This window comes from Hemiscyllium ocellatum, chromosome 39 (genome assembly GCF_020745735.1).
Source record: "Hemiscyllium ocellatum isolate sHemOce1 chromosome 39, sHemOce1.pat.X.cur, whole genome shotgun sequence".
Lineage (NCBI taxonomy): Eukaryota > Metazoa > Chordata > Chondrichthyes > Orectolobiformes > Hemiscylliidae > Hemiscyllium > Hemiscyllium ocellatum.
Window position 1 is genome coordinate 32,998,822 of NC_083439.1, and position 19,908 is coordinate 33,018,729.

A 19,908-nucleotide genomic window follows, 5' to 3' on the forward strand; every position below is an offset into this window, starting at 1 on the left:
CTCTGCGTAAAGAACTTTCCTCTGACATCTGTCTTAAATCTATCACCCCTCAATTTGTAGTTATGCCCTCTCATACATGCTGACGTCATCATCCTAGTAAAAAGTATTTCACTGTCTACCCTATCTAATCCTCTGAGCATCTTGTATGTCTCAATCAAATCTCCCATTAGCCGCCTTCTTTCCAATGAGAACATACCCAAGTCTCTCAGCCTTTCCTCAGAAGACCTTTCCTCCAGACCAGGCAACATCCTGGTAAATCTCCTCTGCTCCTTTTCCAATGCTTCTACATCCTTTCTATAATGGGGCAACCAGAACTGTACAGAATATTCCAAGTGTGGCCACACCAGCGTTTTGTATAGTTGCAGCATGATATTGTGGCTCCGGAACTCAATCCCTCTACGAATGAGACCTAACACATCGTATGCCTTCTTAACAGCACTATCCACCTGTGGCAACTTTCAGGGATCTATGCACATGGACTCCAAGATCCCTCTGCACATCCACACTACACGAATCTCTCCATTGACCCAGCACTCTACCTTCCTGTCATTCTTCCCAAAGTGCATCACCTCACATTTAGCTGCATTGAACTCCATTTGCCACCTTTCAGCCCAATTCTGCAGTTTATCCAAGTCCCCCTGCAAACTGTAACATTTTTCCAAACTGTCCACTACTCCACCGACTTTAGTGTCGTCTGCAAATTTACTAATCCATCCACCTATGCCTGCGTCTAAGTCATTTATAAAAATGAAAAACGGCAGTGGTCCCAAAACAGATGCTGTGGCACACCACTAGTAACAGGACTCTAGACTGAATATTTTCCATCAACCACCACTCGCTTTCAGAAAGCCAGTTTCTAATCCAAACTGTTAATTCACCCTCAATTCCATGCTTCTGCATTTTCTCCATCAGCCAATCATGTGGAACCTTATCAAAAGCTTTACTGAAGTCAATTTATACCACGTCAACTGCCTTACCCTCATCTACATGCTTGGTCACCCTCTCAAAAAACTCAGTGAGGTTTGTAAGACATGACCTGCCCTTGACAAAACCATGTTGACTATCTGAAATCAGATTGTTGCTTGCTGGGATATTATAAATCTTATCTCTTATAATACTTTCCAAAACCTTTCCTACAACAGAAGTAAGGCTCACTGGTCTATAATTACCTGGGTCATCTCTGCTGTCCTTCTTGAACAAGGGCACAACATTTGCAGTCTTCAGGTACTAAACCTGTAGACAATGATGACTCAAATATCAAAGCCAACAGCTCTACTATCTCCTCCCTAGCTTCCTAGAGAATCCTCGGATAAATCCCATCTGGCCCAGGGGACTTGTCTACTTTCACTCCTTCTAGAAATGATAACATCTGTGTGTAACTAATCTCGATCCTTCCTAGTCTAATACTCGTACCTCATTCTTCTCCTCTACAATATTATCTTTTCCCTAAATGAATACTGATGAGAAATGTTCATTTAGCACCTCTACGATCTCCACGGGGTCCACACTCAACTTCCCACTTCTGTCTTTGACTGGCCCTATTCCTACCCTAATCATCCTTTTATTCCTCACTTACCGATAGAAAGCTTTAGGGTTCTCCTTTATTCTATTTGCTAAAGACTGCTCGTGTCTTCTCTTTGATCTTCTTAACTCTCTCCTTAAATCCTTCCTAGCTGATCTGTAACTCTCCATTGCCTCATCTGTACCATCTTGCCTCATCAACACATAAGCGTCCTTCTTCTTAATGAGATGCAATTTCTGTAGTAAATCACGGTTCCCTTATCTTATCACTTCCTCCCTGCCTGACAGGGAATTACCTATCAAGGTCACGCAATATCAGTTCCTTAAACCAGCTCCACATTTCGATTGTCTGCATCCCCTGCATTTTGCTACCCCTTTCTACGCATCCTAATTCTTGTCTAATCACATTAAATTGCCCTTGCCTCATCGATTACTCTTGACATGTGGCATGTACCTGTCCCTTTCCATCACTCAACTAAATGTAACTGAATTATGGTCACTCTCTCCAAAGCGTTCACCCACAACTAAATCAAACACCTGACCTGGTTCATTAACAAGCACCAGTGGCCTCCCTTCTTTCGGCCCTTCGACATACTGTGTGAGGAAACCCTCCTGTACACATTGGACAAAAACTGATCCATCTGATGTATTAGAGCTATAACATTTCCAGTCAATGTTGGGGAAGTTAAAGTCCCCCATAATGACCACCCTGTTCCTTTCACTCCTACTCAGAATAATTTTATTAATCCTCTCTTCCACCTCCCTGGAACTCTGCAGAAGCCTATAAAAAAAACTCCAAGCAGTGTGACCTCTCCTCTCCTGTTTCTAACCTCTGCCCACACTACCTCAGTGAACAAGTCCTCATCAAAAATTCTCTTGGCCACCGTTATACTATCTTTGACTAACAAGGCCACGCCTCCCGCCTCTTTTACCCGCGTCTTTAATTAAAGATCTAAACCCTGGAACCTACGACATTCATTCCTCACCCTGCTTTATCCATGTCTCCGAATTGGCCACAACATCGAAGTCCCAGGTACCTATCCATGCTGCAAGCTCACCTACCTTATTTCGGATACTTCTGTATCGATAGTACTATAGCTTCATAAACCACCAACATCTGTTTTTCACAACATTTAATGGAAATGAAGATCTTGGTTTGGCATTTTTTTTACAAAAAGGGTGATAGACCTCATTTAATTTTTATGAGATGTGGACAATGCTGGCTAAACCAGCAATTATAGTCCATTCCTAACTACCTAGGGAACAACTAAGAGTCAGCCACTGATCTAAAGTCGCATGTAGGTCAGACCAGATATGAGTAACAGATTTCCTTTCCTAAAGAACATTCATGAACCAGATAGGTTTTTACAGCAGTTGATGACAGTTACATGCTCATTATTAGGATAGTTTATTTTAAATTCCAGATTTTTATTAAATTCAAATTTTACCATCTTAACATGGTGGGATTCAAGCCCATATCCCCAGAACATTAGTCTGGGATTCTGAAATATTAATTCAGTGACATTATCACTACGCTACTGCCTCCACCTAACCAGGGAGTGGTGAGTGAAAGAAGAAATCTCTCAGTAAGGTCAAGCATATTTGACCTGAGACAGTCAAGAATGCGTCAAGAGAGGAGTGGGCTTAATACAATAGTAGAATGGTTACAGCACAGGTGGTGGTCATTCAGCCCTTTGTGTTTACTGGTCATAGAGTGAGAAATGTGGAAGAGATGGATCTTTTGATGACCAGAAAATGATTGCAGTGTTTGGTCATGGCTGGGGTAAGGAGAAGGTTGGTATGAATTGAAATGAGGACACTGTGAAAGCAGTGGAAAGAAAGTCTTCATTCAGATGCATCAATGTATGGTACTTCTCTCATAAGATCAACACTTTAAGTTAATGATGAGGAGCATATCTGTTTCATTTGAATTAACCTTTTATACATTAATTGAACCCTGTTTAGTTGTATATAATTTAAATACTCTGTCTGACATTGCTGGCAGCAGAAATGTAGATGAATGATAATTCAGTTGAAACTGTTGGAATATTGTCATTTGGTTTTAGTGCTCTGTGAGCTGTGGTGAAGGAATCCAGAGCAGAGAATGGGTCTGTCGTAAGCTGTCAACAACTGGCCAGCTAGTCACAGTGGACCATAATTTATGCAATGGTCTCTCCAAACCACCAGTGATCCAGGTCTGCAAAATGCCTAATTGTAAAGGTAAGTGATTTACTTTAACACTTGACAACTGAAGTGATCTATGCCCAAATAAACACCCTGCACGAATTGTAGATGAAATGTATAACAAATAAACAAGCAGCAGAAATAACTGATGTGGTGACTATGGTGTTCTGGCCCACTCTAAGGTCCTGGCCTTTTCTGATCGCAACAATGTCATTTTTCTGAGGAGTAAAACTTTTAGAGCTTGATATATTCCTAGAGAAGGAGAAAGTGAGGACTGCAGATGCTGGAGATCAGAGCTGAAAATGTGTTGCTGGAAAAGCGCAGCAGGTCAGGCAGCATCCAAGGAGCAGGAGAATCGACGTTTCGGGCATGAGCCCTTCTTCAGGAAGGTTCCTGAAGAAGGGCTCTTGCCTGAAATGTCGACTCTTCTGCTCCTTGGTTGCTGCCTGACCTGCTGGGCTTTTCCAGCAACACATTTTCAGCATATTCCTAGAGAAGGATGGTTTTGTTTCATAGTTTCCCCCCATTTGTTCATTATAAGAATCATGTGCAGATGTTAAAACATGCACATTTATGAAAATGTTCTTTTCATTAAGTAAAACAGCCTTGTGTTGCTTGACAATTATTTTCCTGGAAGATAACCGGCTTTCATGTGCCAAACGTCTGCAGCTCCAACTCTTGAAGCAAGTCCAGTAGATTTTAAGAGCTATTGCTTACATTATTTTAAAAAAACACATGAATAACTTCATATGTGTAGATTCCAGACATACATATTTGATACTTTCCAACTTTTTCGTGTAACTCGTGCTTATCAAGATGACCTTTATCATTCTCCGGAAATGCATTCTTCTCTCCATTTTCCACCCAGCACAATGTGTAGTTGAGTCAGAATTTCAGCCACATTTTCTATACTATCAGTACCAACATTTTCTTTTAAATATGCTATTGCCATACCAATTTTAGTCAGTGTTTATTATTTGAAGAAAAAAGGTAAAATATCATTTTCATTTCTGTCTTTTACCTGACCCCAGAGCAATCACAGAGGTAATACTATGTCTTTTATTCCTTAATGAAATTAGTTGCCTGAACACAGCCAAACTCAACAGAAGCTGATGCATTTTAATGCTAAATTAACTCAAACTGTGCTGCCATCTCAGAGAATCAAGGCTACTGTATTTGGTCCAATATCCAGCTTGAATTTTCTTTGTGTCTCTCTCCTCAGGAGTGAAAATGGATTAATTTTCCACTTATCCCATCCTTCCTACTGTTATTTTTTTCCCCATTGTTATGGTTGGGAGTATGGTCAAGTAATGTGCTGCCAACTATCCACATATTCTACACTAATAGTCATCTTTAAAGTGCCACAAAAAAGTGGCTGTGGGCATTAAATTTATCCATAATTGTGGTAATCAACATTCTTCATCTAATACAAGATGAGTTTTTGCCAATAAAATTGAACTACGTTTTGTAGTTGAGAGTAAGATAACTCCACAAAGACCAGTATCCTGCCACCAAGTCACCCCTTACTTATGAGTGCATAGTACATGACACTGACCCAGCTAGCTCAGAGCCAGTTCCTACAATGAACAGAACACCTGATACTCCTTTTTTTAAAAATTTTATTAAACAATTCACAGTTTGCAAAACAATTAACATTAACAGCTGTATACAGAAAAACAGCAATTTTACAAGGGCGAGGAGCAGCAAAGCCAAGCCCCAAACCCTACCATTCAACCAGTTTTAAGGGAAATGAGGAAACTCAAATCCTGATACTCCTGTTTAAACCTGTCAGCCAGGGCTCCCTGATTTGACCAGGTTAACAGCCCCAATCAAGGAACTTGTCTTCTATCAGGTCCACCTGGCTGACCTTGTTACGATCAATGCACAGAGGGCAAATAGTAGTCATTGCTGTGAGTCTGAAGTCTCATGTAGGCCAGACTGGGTAAGCAAGGCAGATTCCCTTCCCTAAAAGGGGTTTGTGAACCGATGAATATTTATAAAAATTGACCATGTTTGCCTTTAGTCTATTTTTTTGAAGTTCAGGTTTTAATGGATTCAAAGTTTACCATCTGCTGTGGTGGATCTTGAATTTATAATCCCTTGAATATGAGCTTCCCGATTCCTTGTCCAGTAACACCCTTACACCAACACAATCTCCCCTAAATATTAGCAGATGCTATTTCCTGTTCTGCACAATTTTGTTAATGTTTATTCACGTATTTTCCAGAGCTCAAAAAGAATGCAAAAACAAAGATGCCACCAAAGCAAGCTATCCGTAACCCTCAAATTCTCAGTGTGCACAGAGTCTATATTCAAACCAGACAAGAAAAGCGGATTCACTTTACTATAGGTGGTCGGGCCTATTTGCTTCCAAAAACCTCAGTTGTGATTAGGTGCCCTGTAAGGAGATTCCAGAAATCATTGATCAGATGGGAAAAAGATGGATACCGTCTACAAAATGCAAAACGGATTGGAATCACAAAATCAGGATCATTAAAGATTCATAACCTTGAAGCAAGAGATATTGGCGTGTACAGTTGTATTGCAGGGCCTATTCAAGACACATTTGTCCTCAAGTTGATTGGCAATGACAATAGATTAGTTGAACCACCCTCCTCCACTAAAGCAAAAATGAGACAAAATATTGGGCCAGAGAAGATGAATCACAATGAATCTAACAGACTGGAAGATAAATGGAGTCAAATGAGCAAGATGTGGCGAAGTTGGAGCAAAAAAAATGAATTTTATGTGGATGGTAGCCAAATGGAAGATAATGTTTTCCTGCGTCTACTTGGAAATCATCTGATTTCTCGAGGAAAGATTAACTTTGCGGAGTTGTATGATTCTCAGGAGCTTTATGATAAGCATGTTGAAAGTTCCATTTTCCAAGGAGCCTACAGCATGGATACTGCACAGTTCGAAGAGATCTTACGAAATATAAGCCTGTGGATTGAATCCGGTGAACTACCTGAAGCTTTTGCGTCACAGCTCATGTACCAATTAGCAGCTGAGGTGTCCAGACCACAGGCAACTCTGGAGAAATGGAAGGCACCTCTTGATGATAATGCAACAAACTCAAAATTTTTAGACAAAACCCGTAACACATCAGAAACATCCATCAATAAAGATACCCATCAACAGAGGGAGAAACAGAAGCCTCCTATTATTGTGAGAAAGAAGCAAGCTCCTGTGCTGCCTCAGAGAGATGTCACTATAGCAATCGGAACACTGGCATATCTGGCAGAAAATATTTCCAGTGTAACACTGGTTTGTGAAGCTGTTGGAGTTCCTGAGCCAGAGGTCACTTGGATGAAGGATGGAGTACCAGTAAAATTTACTAAAAGGTATGGCAAATGGATATTAATATTTTGGAAAATGTATTTTCTATTTTAAGAGGTGAGCATCTGTTTTCATACATGCATTTCATTCATCGGTGACCTTGTACTCCATCCATACCATTCATTACGCTGTCGAGTTCTTTCTTCTGACAGACGAGAATGCGCTTTTATTAATTTGATGGAAATTATTATCTCTGTGGTCAGATGATTAGTTAAATGACAGCTTATGATGTAAATGTTGAATCAGACTGTTCAGTAATTTATTTTACAAATTTCAGTTATAATATTTCAGTTCCCCATCTACAAGTTTCCTAAAGATATTGTAATGCGTATTGAATTCACCAACAAAATATTTATTTTCCCATCTTCAACTTATGCAAAACTGGTACCAGGATCTATTTTTAGATTAAGCATCCTGTTGTTTCTCGTCTGTGTGTATTTGCAAAGTCATTGTTCTAGCGCATTTTGTGGGGGCCATTCAGAGAAAACTTGGAATGCTTAAACTAAAGATTGAATTTTTACAACATTGCTCTGAAGTAATGAATCGTTTTTGATGCAAAGGTGCAGGTGTCATCGATCATTTTAGTTGTACATTTGAAGGCAACCAACTGTTGATCATTTTTTAGATTTGTGGGTTTTTTTTCCGATTGATGTTAATAAACTGTTAGCACTGAGTTCAAGTGGAGGATATTATACTTTGAACTTCGGATGTGAGGTGGAACATTGGAGAAGATTGAGAGTGCCAAAAGATATTAAAGTCTAGTCCGACTAGGATCAGCTGGTTTTCTCTGAGAAAGGTTTTACATCTCTAGCATGTTGCCAAGTGTCGTTAGAAAAGCTGCTGCATACAATTTCATTGTAAGGTTGAATTCTCAGCTGACTGCCAATATAAAACTTCTGCAATCGATTGTCTTCCTTTGGACATGATTTTGCTGTTTGAGAAATTTCAGTGGGTGCATCAGAACAGTTATAAAACTTTCTGCAAATTCTCAAATTTTTCTCCTATTTCATGGTTTGTATTAATATGAAGAGATGTTTCTTCACTGATTTAAGCAGCTTTACCCCCTGATCTCAGCAATTACACATTAACCTCCACAACCTGACAAGATACTACCTGGAAAACCTACTGGGACTTGGAGGAAATAAAGAATGTTTATCCTTCCCACTCTCTCCACTTAGGGGCAGCATGGTGGCTCAGTGGTTAGCCTCACCGTGCCAGGGATCCAGGTTCGATTCCTGCCTCGGGTGACTGTCTATGTGGAGTATGTACATTCTCCCCGTGTCTGCGTGGGTTTCCTCCGGATGCTCTGGTTTCCCCTCTCCATCCAAAGATGTGCGGGTCAGGTGAATTAGCCATGTTACATTGCCCATGGTGTTGGGTGCATTAGTCAGGGTCTGCGTGGACTCTTTGGAGGGCCAATGTGTACTTGTTAGGCTGAAGGGCCTGTTTCCATATTGTAGGGAATTTAATCTAATCTAATCTATCCACTCTTTGCCATGTAGCCGATACAATCCTGTGGTACAGGAAACAGGCGATGCAGCAACTGGGGGGAGGGGAAGGTAAATGTACTTCATTCAATCGAGCTGGGAATCCCCCTAAACCAGTGAGACAGGTTTGATGTAACTCATGCTGGGATCTGAGTCTTGAATAACTAGGGCTGTAGAGAGTGCTTTAAATTAACTTAAATTAACTTAAGGTGGGAATGTTTGGGAGAAGGGAAATGTAGGTTTCCAAAGCAAGAGGATATGACAGTATTATAGGGCAGCGAGTGTAGTGCTGGAAAAGCACGGCAGGTCAGGTAGCATCCGACAAGCAGGACAATTGACGTTTCGGGCAAAAGCCCTTCATCAGCATCTGCAGACCTCACTTTTGCCTCGTATTACAGGGCAGCTATCTGGGTAACAAAACCCAGGGTGGGACTGGAAGAACCAACATGTACAAACTTAGAAAAAAAGCAGTAAACAGGGTTAAGGGGGAAGAGAAACGTGAAAAGGCAAAATTAATGGCTCTTTACTTGAATATTCAATGTTTATATATAATATAAATGAGTTAATCAGGCCAAATAAGGTTAATAGGTATGACTTTGTAGCCATTATGGGGATATAGTTCCAAGGAGATCAAAGCTGGGAACTAAATATTCAGAGATATGTGATTTTCAAAAGGACAGGCAGGAAGTGTGGGGAGATAAGTTTGTTAGTGTGGAATGGAATAAGTATGATATCAAGAAACTATCTTGCACTGGAAGATGTAGAACTCAAATGGGTGGAGATAAGAAATAAGGGAAGAAGACACTGAAAGCAATAGTCTGTAGGCCCCTAACAGTAACTTTACTGTAGGATAGAGAATAAATAAATCAAGAGATAATGAGGGCATGTAAAAAAAAACTCCAGTATATTGGCTCATGGTGGCTCAGTGGTTAGCACTACTGCTGCCTCACACCTCCAGGGACCCGAGTTCGATTCCACCCTCAGGCAAATGTCTGTGTGAACGTTTGTCAGCGAATTTAGCCCAATTAATCGGAGATCACAGACACACAGATCGGACTGAGAACTGGCAAGGATATATTCAACAAACAGCGATATCGCAGAAGAGACTTGACCCGTGCCACCATTTATATCTCCTCTATTCCTGATGAATGGCTTTTGCCCGAATCGTCTATTTTCCTGCTCCTCAGATGCTGCCTGACCTGCTGTGCTTTTTCAGCACCACCCTGATCTAAACTCTGGTTTCCAGCATCTGCAGGCCTCACGTTTGCCCACTGTCCAGTCACTGACAGGCTGTTCAGAAGGAACCACAGCTTCTTCCCCGAACAGAGAATACAGTGGAGCTTTATACCCTGACAACAAAGAAGTGTAGTTATGAGACAATGGTGTGAGTTGTACAACCAAGATAAATAAAGTCTATTCATTGAAGAGATTCAAGTGTCTGGTGTCTTATGATTTTCTTAATCTACTCAGGAGGCTCTGATCCTTGGCTGGAGTAGGTGTTGGTGGGTTTCATTCTGGTATCGATGTGTTTGTATTGTTGAGGGAGCAAACTAAGTCCCTTTGGTGCTTCCTTGTCTGGGTCACCTTTGTGAAGATTTGACTCCTCGTGGGAGCGGCTGTGCCCTCAGGACATCAGAGGTGCTGGGCTATTGTGAAATGGGTGGTGCATTGTCAGTTAATCTGAAGAAGTATGTTCCCTTGGTCTGGGGCTTGATGAGTCATGTTTTGAGCTCAGTGTGATGTCTGGGGCGGCTAGTTTGGCCAATTTGAGACGTTGTGGGTAGGCTTAGTGGCTAAGTGCAGACATTTTGTGTTGTCTGTCTTGTGGCCATGTCATGGGGAGGCCTGGCCCGTATTTTCTCCCACAACTTGGCACATTCTCCCCATGTTTGCATGGATTTCATCTGGATGCTCCAGTTTCCTCCCACAGCCTAAAGATGTGTAGGTTAGGTAAATTGCCAAGTAGCATCCAAGGATGTACAGGCTAGGTGCACTAGCCATGGGAAATACAGAGTCATAGGAATGGGGTGGGTCTTAGCGGGATGCTCTTCGAACTTAATGGGCCAAATGATCTAATTCTGCACTGTGAGGATACTATGATTCTATGATTTATCATGGGTGACTTTAATCTTTAGGTAGATTGGGAATGTCAGGTTGGTAGAGGAAGCCATGAGGAAGAATGAATAGAATGTATTCAGAAAGATTTCCCCAAACAATGTGTTGTAGATAAAACCAGGGATCAGACCATTTTGGATCTGGTGTTGTATAATGAAGTAGCTTTAATAAATGATCTCGGACTAAAATATCCCCTGAGAAGCACTGACCATAAAATGGTAGAATTTAGGGTTCAGTTCGAAAGGAAGAAATTTGGATTGAAAACAACTGTGCTACACTTAAATAAGGATAATTACAAAGGAATGAGCTATCTGGGATGGACTGGAAAGGAGTTGAACAGCAAAGATGGGTTAAGGAACACTAGTAAATGTTTAACAAAATAGTTTTTGGCTCATAACAAAGATATTCAGTAAAGAATTCTAGGAAGGGACTAAGCCAACATTGTTTAATTAGGGAAGTTAACGATACAATCAAATTGAAAGAAAAATCATGCAAAGTGGCAAAGATTAATAGTAAGAAGATTCACGAAGTTTTAAAAAAGATTCACAAAAGATGATCAAAAAAAAATGAAGAGAGAAGGTAAACTTTGAGAGCAAATTTACAAGTTATAACAAGACAAACAGGAAGAGCTTCTTTAGATATATGAAAAGAAAGTTCTAGGCCAAGGTTATCAGAGGTCCTTTGGTGAAGAGTGACTGGGCAAATGGCAGAAGAGTTCAATAAGTACTTTGCATCAGTCTTCACTCTAGAAGACAGTTTTTTTTAGATTAGATTACTTACAATGTGGAAACAGGCCCTTCAGGAAAGAGATTGAATGCTTAGCAGCATGGTGTAAAGACAACAATCTCTCCATTGACACCAGCTGGTCATTGACTTCAGGAAGAGGAATGGAGGGCAAATCCACACTGACCCGCCAAAGCGCAACTCACCTATACCCCTACATTTACCCCTTGCCTAACACTACGGCAATTTAGCATGGGCAATTCACCTGACCCGCACATTTTTGGACTGTGGGAGGAAACCGGAGCACACGGAGGAAACCTACGCAGACACGGGGAGAATGTGCAACTCCACACAGTCAGTCGCCTGAGGCGGGAATTGAACCCGTGTCTCTGGGGCTGTGAGGCAGCAGTGCTAACCACTGTGCCACCGTGCCACCCACCAAGTTCTAGTATTCCACAAATACTAAAAAATCAAAAGACAAAAGGAAGAGAGGAATATAAATACTATGACTATCACAAGAAAAATGAGGCTAAATACTGACAAGTTCCCTGGACCTGATGGGATTCATCCTAAGACATGAAAGAAGTAGCTACACAGATTGTCAATTACTGATAGTAATCTTCCAAGAATCCTTAGATTCTTGAAAAATCAAAGAGGATGGGAAAACTTCCACTATTGTATGTTTATATAAAAAGGGAAGGAGACAAAAACAAATCATTATCGACCAGTTGGCTTCAATCAAATTTACTTCAAAGAATGTAACAGCAGAGTATTTAGAAATACACATAATCAAGCAAAATCAACAAGACATCACAAAGGGGAATTCGTGCCTGACAAATTTATTAAAGTTCTTTGAGAAGGAAATAGACAGGATTGACAAAGGATAACTATAGATGTCATATATTTAGATTCAAAAAAGCATTTAAGGTGCCACGTTTTATAAAAAGAGAGGCCCTGGTGTTGGCCATAGGATATGGAGACAGGATTGGCAAACTACGGGAGACAGCACGTTGGGATTGGGGGGTGAAGGGAGAGGTGCATTTTCAGGATGATAACCTGCAACTGTTGAAGTACCATAGGGATCAGTTGTAGTACCACAGTTATTGTTAGTACACATTGCGACTTTGGAGGAGGAAAGAAGTGCTTTGAGAGGTTAGTCAGAGCTCAAATCAACTCTTTCCTGCTATATTGCTTCTATCCTTTGCAATTCACCTACTGGCACAGCAGGTTCACAGCAGTCATCATCTCCCTGGAGCACCTGGATAACAAGGATATCTTGTCAGGCTCCTATTTATTGATCACAATTCTGCCTTCAACACCATAATTACAAAGAAACTCATCTCTAAACTGCAAGACCTGGGTCTCTGCTTCCCCCTCTGTAACTGGATCTTCAACTTCCTGATCCATAGACTGCAATCAGTAACAAAAGACATCTTCTGCACCGTAATCCTTAACTCTGGTGCTCTGAAAAGCTGCATACTCAGCCCGCTACTTTACGCCTCATGCAGTCATGTCCGTGTGGCCCAACTCCACTTACAAGTTTTCTGTCAACACCATCATAGTAGGTTAGATCTCAAAGAACAATGAGACAATGTACAGGAAAGAGATTGAATGCTTAGCAGCATGGTGTAAAGACAACAATCTCTCCATTGTCATCAGCTGGTCATTAACTTCAGGAAGAGGAATGGAGGGCATGTCCCTGTCTGCATCACTGGTGCTGAGGTGGGGGTGGATGAGAGCTTCAACGTCCTGGGAGTGATGATCCCTGCCAATCTGTCCTGATCCACCCACGTCAACGCAACAATCAAGAAAGCACAACAACGTCTCTAATTCCTTAGGAGGCTGACAAAATTCAGTATGTCCACAAGAGCTCCTAGTAATTTTTATAGATGCACCATAGAAAGCATCCTGTCTGGATACTCATAGCATGGTTTGGCAACTGCTCGACCCAAGACCGCAAGAAATTGCCTAGAGTATCTTGGGATGTGCAAGCTAGGTGGATTAGCCATGATAAATGTGTGTTTGCCGGGCTAGGGTAGGCAGCCATCTCTGGGTGAGATGCTGTTCCGGGATCGATATGGACTTGATGGGATTATAGAGATTTACAGAGAGTTGTGAACTCTACATTGTCTGTCATAAAAGTTAGCCTTCCTTCCATTGACTCTATCAATACTTTCCTCTGCCTCGGGAAAGTAACCAAAACAATTAGAGACCCCTCTCTCCCCAGTCATACTCTCTTCAACCCTTTTCCAAAGGGCAGAAGGCGCAAATGGTTAAAAACATGTACCAGCAGATTCAAGAACAGCTTCCTCGCCACTGTTATCAAACTTTTGAAGAAACATTTCAAATTTTAATGTTGATCTCTCTCTCTGCACCTTCTTTGCTGCTGCAACATTGTGTTCTGCACTCTGTTCTGCTATCCCAATGCACTTTGTATGGTACAATCTGCCTCTAATGTACAGTAAACAGCACTTTTCACTGTATTTCAGTACATCTGACAACAACAAATCAAATTCAAGTGTGCAAATGACACGAATAGGTGGGAAGGTAAGTGGTGAAGATGACAGAGTCTGCAAAGGAGTGTAAACAAGTTAATTATGTGGTGGATGGAGTATAATGTGGATCAATATGAGGTTAAACACTTTGGTAAGAAGAATAGAGGAGCTGGATTTTATCTAAATGGAGAAAGATGCAGAAAGCAGCAGCACAGCAAGATTTGGGGGTCTTTGTACATAAATCACAGAAAGCTAGCATCTGAATTTAGTAGGTAGCAGGGAAGGCAAATGGAAAGCTGGCCTTCATTTCAAAGGAAATGAAGTGAACAATATTGAGACCTTGTTAAAAGTATAGGATGCACTAATTAGACTACATCTGGAAAATTCAAATGTTCCCTTGAAAAGTTGTGCTTCATCTGGATCAGATAGATTAAATGATTTTTCCAATATGACCTCTTGTTTGTTTACAAAACTGAATTCCAGTGATGAGCTTATTTTGAGATCAGTTATGAAATAAGCAATTTATTCATAAGTAAATTTATAAATATTTTTGCAACAATAGCCTGTTAAAAACATACACTTAAGAGTTATTTCAGTGAGATTCTACAACATTGTTTACATTGTTGCGTAGCTTGAGTTACTTTAGTTAGTATTTCCATAGCCATAGACAACACTGCCCAGAATTATTCATGACAATGAGTCAATGTTCTGTGGCATTTCTCATTGGCAGCAGTGCACCTTTAGTGATGTTTGGGATGTGTGCCACATTTCCTTGACTGCAGTTTACCTATCCCAATAATATAGCCTGATTTATGCAATGTTGAAGTTGTGATGCCGTTCTCACATTATTATTATTATTATTATTATTATGACAGCATCTAGAAAGAACTTGTATGCATTCAAATATGGAAATCCAAATATTTCTCACAGTGAATAGCTGCTTCTCTCCATGGGGTTAAAAGTTGGAAGTCCTGCTGATGAAAATTTTGATATTATGTTGATTTCCTTTTTTAAGATAATAGATTTCTCGTAAAATTCCTTGAAAAATATTGCACCTTATTGAGTAAAATGTGACCTGGATTTCAACTGAAAAATCCATGCTACTAAATAATTGTATTTAACAAGATGACATGATTCCCACCCCCTCAATTAAACGGATAGTGAGAAGTTGGCCCAGATTTCATCATTACTTTCACTAGTCTCTTTAGCTTTGAAAAGATTTTCTGTTAATTTAGTGAAATGTCACATGTCACTATTATGATTTCAGGTTGGTGATTAGACAGAGAAAGAACGACTGACTGGCACACAATCACTTAATAGCCTCTGGGAACAATCAGAGGTATGGCCTCTGAAAGCCAACCCCATTCCTGCACCCATACCTCCATCCTTTTAAGTGAAGGAGTTGAGTTGAGTTTAATTAGCACAGACCTTGGCAAAATTTGAGAGGAATTGGGGATCAGAAACTAGTTACCTTTCAACCTCTCCCGGGCTGCTTTGTGGAGGGGAAGCAAAAGTGTCTGGATACCTCTAGTCTCACTCTCACAATCTCACTGCCTCCCACATTTTTTCTCTCTGTCTGGTGTCCAATACAAAGGAGGAAATACGCTTTAGAGACCTTTGGGTGTCCTTAAGGTGTAAGGTTTGAACGGGACACCTTGGCTGATTCATTGATTACTTAGACCATGGTTGAATATTGCAGTTAGCTCTTGAAGTTTTCAACTTAGTGATGTTTCTTTCTGGTCAGAGCTGTAAGTGTATGCTTTTATTCTTTTCCGGCCTTCTCCAACTTATGTTTACTCATGAAGGGCTTATGCCTGCATTGTCAATTCTTCTGCTTCTTGGATGCTGTCTGACTTGCTATGCTTTTCCAGCACCCACTCTCGACTCTGATCTTCAGCATCTGCAGTCCTCACTTTCTCCCAACCTAAGTTCAGTTCATCAGTCAAAAATCTGTTTCCCCTAATCTGCCTATTAAGCTCTTAGAAATATAAGCTGATTATATATTTCATAGCTGTGGAACTTATATTTTCAAGTTTGATTATACTAGGCAAGATTCCTTCTCCAAAATGTGAATATTGTTGTAGGAGTTAGGATTTTTTTCCAACAAAGGAATTGAGGATCTTTAACACCTCCCACAGGTCACTGACAGCTTTCAGTGTCTTTGTGTAAAATGTTCAGACTTGCTTTTATTTCATGTTGGGTTCATTGAACATTTGTTATTCTCTTGTCCCTAGCTGACCAGAATTATTTGTCTGTCCCTTGTTATACTTGAGAAGGTGGTGTTGAGCTGCCTTCTTGAACCGCTGCAGTCCATCTGCTCCCCTTAGGGAGAGAATTCCAGGATTTTGACCCAGTGACAGTGAAGGAATGATGATATATTTGCAAGTCAGGATGGTGAGTGGCTTGGAGGGGAACTTAATGATGGTAATGTTTGAATACATCTACTGCCCTTGTCCTTCTAGATGGAAGTGGTCATGGATTTGGAAGTTGTCATCTAAGGACCTTTGGTGGATTTCTTTAATGCATCTTGTAGGTGGTGCACACTGTGCTGCTGCTGAGTATCAGTGGTGGAAGCAGTGAATATTTGTGGATGTGATGCCAATCCAATCAGCTGCTTTGTCCTGGATGGTGTAAAGCGTCTTGAGTGTTGTTGGGCTGCACCCATCCAAGCAAGTGGGGAAGATTCCATCACACCCCTGACTTATGCCTTGTAGATAGTTGGACAGGCTTTGGGCAGTCAGGGAGGTGAGTTACTAACTGCAGTATTCCAAAACTCTGACCTGCTCTTGTAGTCATTGTATTTATATGGAGAGTCCAGTTTAGTTCCTGGTCAATGATAATACCAGGATAATGATGGGGCTGGGGGATTCAGTAGTGGTAACACCATTGAATGTCAAAGGCGGTAGTTAGATTGTCTTTAACTGGATATGGTCATTCCCTGACTATTGTGTAGTACGAATGTTAGTTGCCACTTGTCACACCAAGCCTGAATATTGTCCAGATCTTATTGCATTTGAACATGGACTGGTTCAGTATCTGAGGAGTCACAGATGGTGCTGAACATTGTGTAATCATCAGTGATTATTCCCATTTCTGACCTTATGGTAGAGGGAAGATTATTGATGAAGCAGCTGAAGATGGTTTGACCTAGAACATTACTGTGAGGAACATTACTGAAATGACTGACCTCCAGCAATCACAACCGTCATCTTGTGCCAGATATCCAACCAGTGGAGAGTATGCAGTCTGATTCCTAGTGATTCCGGTTTTGATTAGATTAGATTAGATTAGTTTACTTACACTGTGGAAACAGGTCCTTCGACCCAACAAGTCCGCACCGACCCTCCGAAGAGCAACCCACCCAGACCCATTTCCCTCGGACGAATGCACCGAACACTACGGGCAATTTAGCATGACCAATTCATCCAACCTGCACATTTTTGGACTGTGGGGGAAAACCAGAGCACCCGGAGGAAACCCACGCAGACACAGGGAAAATGTACAAACTCCACACAAACGGTTGCCCGAGGTAGGTCTCTGGCGCTGTGAGGCAGCAGTGCTAACCATGGTGAGCACTTCTTGATGCCACATTTGATCAGATGCAGTCTTAATGTTGAGGGCTGTCACTCTTACTCACTTTGGGAATTCAGATCTTCTGTCCATGTTTAAACCAAGAGTGTTTTTGTGTACACAACATACCCAAGCAAGTTTCCACATTATTGGTAGATGCCAGTGTTGGAGGAGAAAGTGAGGTCTGCAGATGCTGGAGATCAGAGCTGAAAATGTGTTGCTGGAAAAGCGCAGCAGGTCAGGCAGCATCCAAGGAACAGGAGATTCGACGTTTCGGGCATAAGCCCTTCTTCAGGAATGGCCAGTGTTATACTTGCACTGGAAAGGTTTGGCTAGGGGAGCAGCAAGTCTTCAGTACTATGACTGGAATGTCATCAGGACCCAGAGCCTATGCATTATTCAGTTTTTCCAACCATTTTTTGATATCATGTGGACTGAATTGAAATGGCTGGAGACTGGCTTCAGTGATCCTGAAGATTGCTGTAAATGCTTCTTATCTTAGGGTTGATGTGGAGGGGTTTTCCATCACTGAGATGGGGCTATTTGTGGACCCGCCCCTCCAGTGAGGTTTTTAGTTGCCCACCACCATGCACAGCTGGATATGGAAGGACTGCTGAGCTTAGATCTGATCCATTAGTCTGTGTATCACTTGCTGCTTATGCTGTTTGGCAGCTTCACCAGATTGACACCTCATTTTTTTTTAGATGTGCCTGTTGTGGCACTTAACATGTCCTCTTGCATTCTCCATTGAACTTAGCCAAGTTGTGTGGGTCAGGTGATGACTACGGCCATTTTAAGTCAGTGTTTTTGGTTCCTTTCTTAAAACCATTTCAGTCCATAACAGTTCTAAGTATCAAGGAAATCAAAGGTCAGAAGTCCAAATTATATCTCATCATGACATGTTTATAATATCATTAAGTTTGAGGACTATATCATAGATTCCCTACGGTGCAGAGAGGCCATTTGGCCCATTGAATCTGCTCTGGCACTCTGAAGATCATCCCACCTTACCCTCGTAACCCCACATTTACCATCACTAATCCATCTAGCCTGCAAATCTTTGGACTGTGAGAGGAAACCAGAACATGCAGCAAAAGCCCATAGAGGCATAGGGATGATGTGCAAACTCCACAAAGGCAGTTACCCAAGGCTGGAATTGAACCTGGGTCCCAGAAGCTGTGAGGCAGCAGTGCTATACTTTTACTTTTAAGTTCAGTTAGTTTTCCTGATAGTTAGCCCAGATATTCTGATTGGTAGAGATTAAAGGAATGCTTAAATCTCTTATTGGGATAAAGGTACAAAGGTATGTATGCATCGAGATAATGAGAGCAGCCTTTGTGTTATCAGTGGAGACTGAGATTATCCAAAGTCCCACAAAAGTATTGTTACGACACAGGTAAAACCTCTTGCAACACAGAAAAGATTTATCCCGTGCACTGGTCTGTGAAAATTCAAGAGACCAAGAACTATTTAAGGTAAAAGTAACAACTTTATTTCTTAAAGTATAACAGAGATTAGCTAGCTAAAACTATTTGCAACTCCTTCCTCTAACCTATCTTTTACCTTCCCCTTCTTTAATACTTGTCCAATTAAAACCCCTGATTAAGATTAACCAAAATTCAAATTTCAAAACCAGCCAGCTGCCGAATCTTCTCTTTATAATCTTCTTCTGTCTTATTTTCTTCTTCTTAAAGATTTCTGTTTACAGGTCACTGATCAATAAAGGTACCTTTAAGAGAGCTATTTTTCAAGCAGTTGTACACGCTGGTGGCTTGGCAGTTCTCTCCCAACTGTTCAATTTTTCCCGGTCTTATACCCCAAAGCATCAGATTGTGTCATTGGCTTTTAATATTGTCAATATACTAAATTCAAACTTTATTCGAGGTTGATATTTTGGGGTATAATGTAAACCGATTGGCCGAATTTGAATTTGTTTTATTGTCTCCAGGCAACCCAGCTGTTCAACCAAATGTTACATTCTTACCTTATTCAGGACGCTTGGTGATGTATCAGGTAGTTCTGCTAGCTTTTAACTCTCTCAAAGTTACAGTACCCTTTACACCTTCACAACAGTATGAAAATGTCAAGTACGTGTCAGGAATAGTTAGCACTGCTTCCTCACAGCAGCAGGGATGTGGGGTAAATGCATTTCCAGAGGAAGTGGTGGATGCAGGTACAGTGACAACATGATTAGATTAGATTACTTACAGTGTGGAAACAGGCCCTTCGGCCCAACAAGTCCACACCGACCCGCCGAAGCGCAACATACCCATACCCCTACATTTACCCCTTACCTAACACTACGGGCAATTTAGCATGGTCAATTCACCTGACCCGCACATCTTTGGACTGTGGGAGGAAACCGGAGCACCCGGAGGAAACCCACGCAGACACGGGGAGAACATGCAAACTCCACACAGTCAGTCGCCTGAGTCGGGAAATGAACCCGGGTCTCTGGCGCTGTGAGGCAGCAG

General features: G+C 41.2%; 1 protein-coding gene across 2 annotated transcripts in view; it reads left to right on the forward strand.

Annotated features, from left to right (window-relative positions):
• Positions 1-19,908, forward strand: part of adamtsl3 (ADAMTS-like 3) — a 661,690-nt gene that overhangs the window by 540,425 nt on the left and 101,357 nt on the right. For both annotated transcript variants that reach the window (XM_060852820.1, XM_060852818.1), the window contains exons 20-21: positions 3,588-3,741; positions 5,933-7,049. In XM_060852820.1, the coding sequence (XP_060708803.1) occupies positions 3,588-3,741; positions 5,933-7,049 (1,271 nt within the window). The remainder of the gene's footprint in view (positions 1-3,587; positions 3,742-5,932; positions 7,050-19,908) is intronic.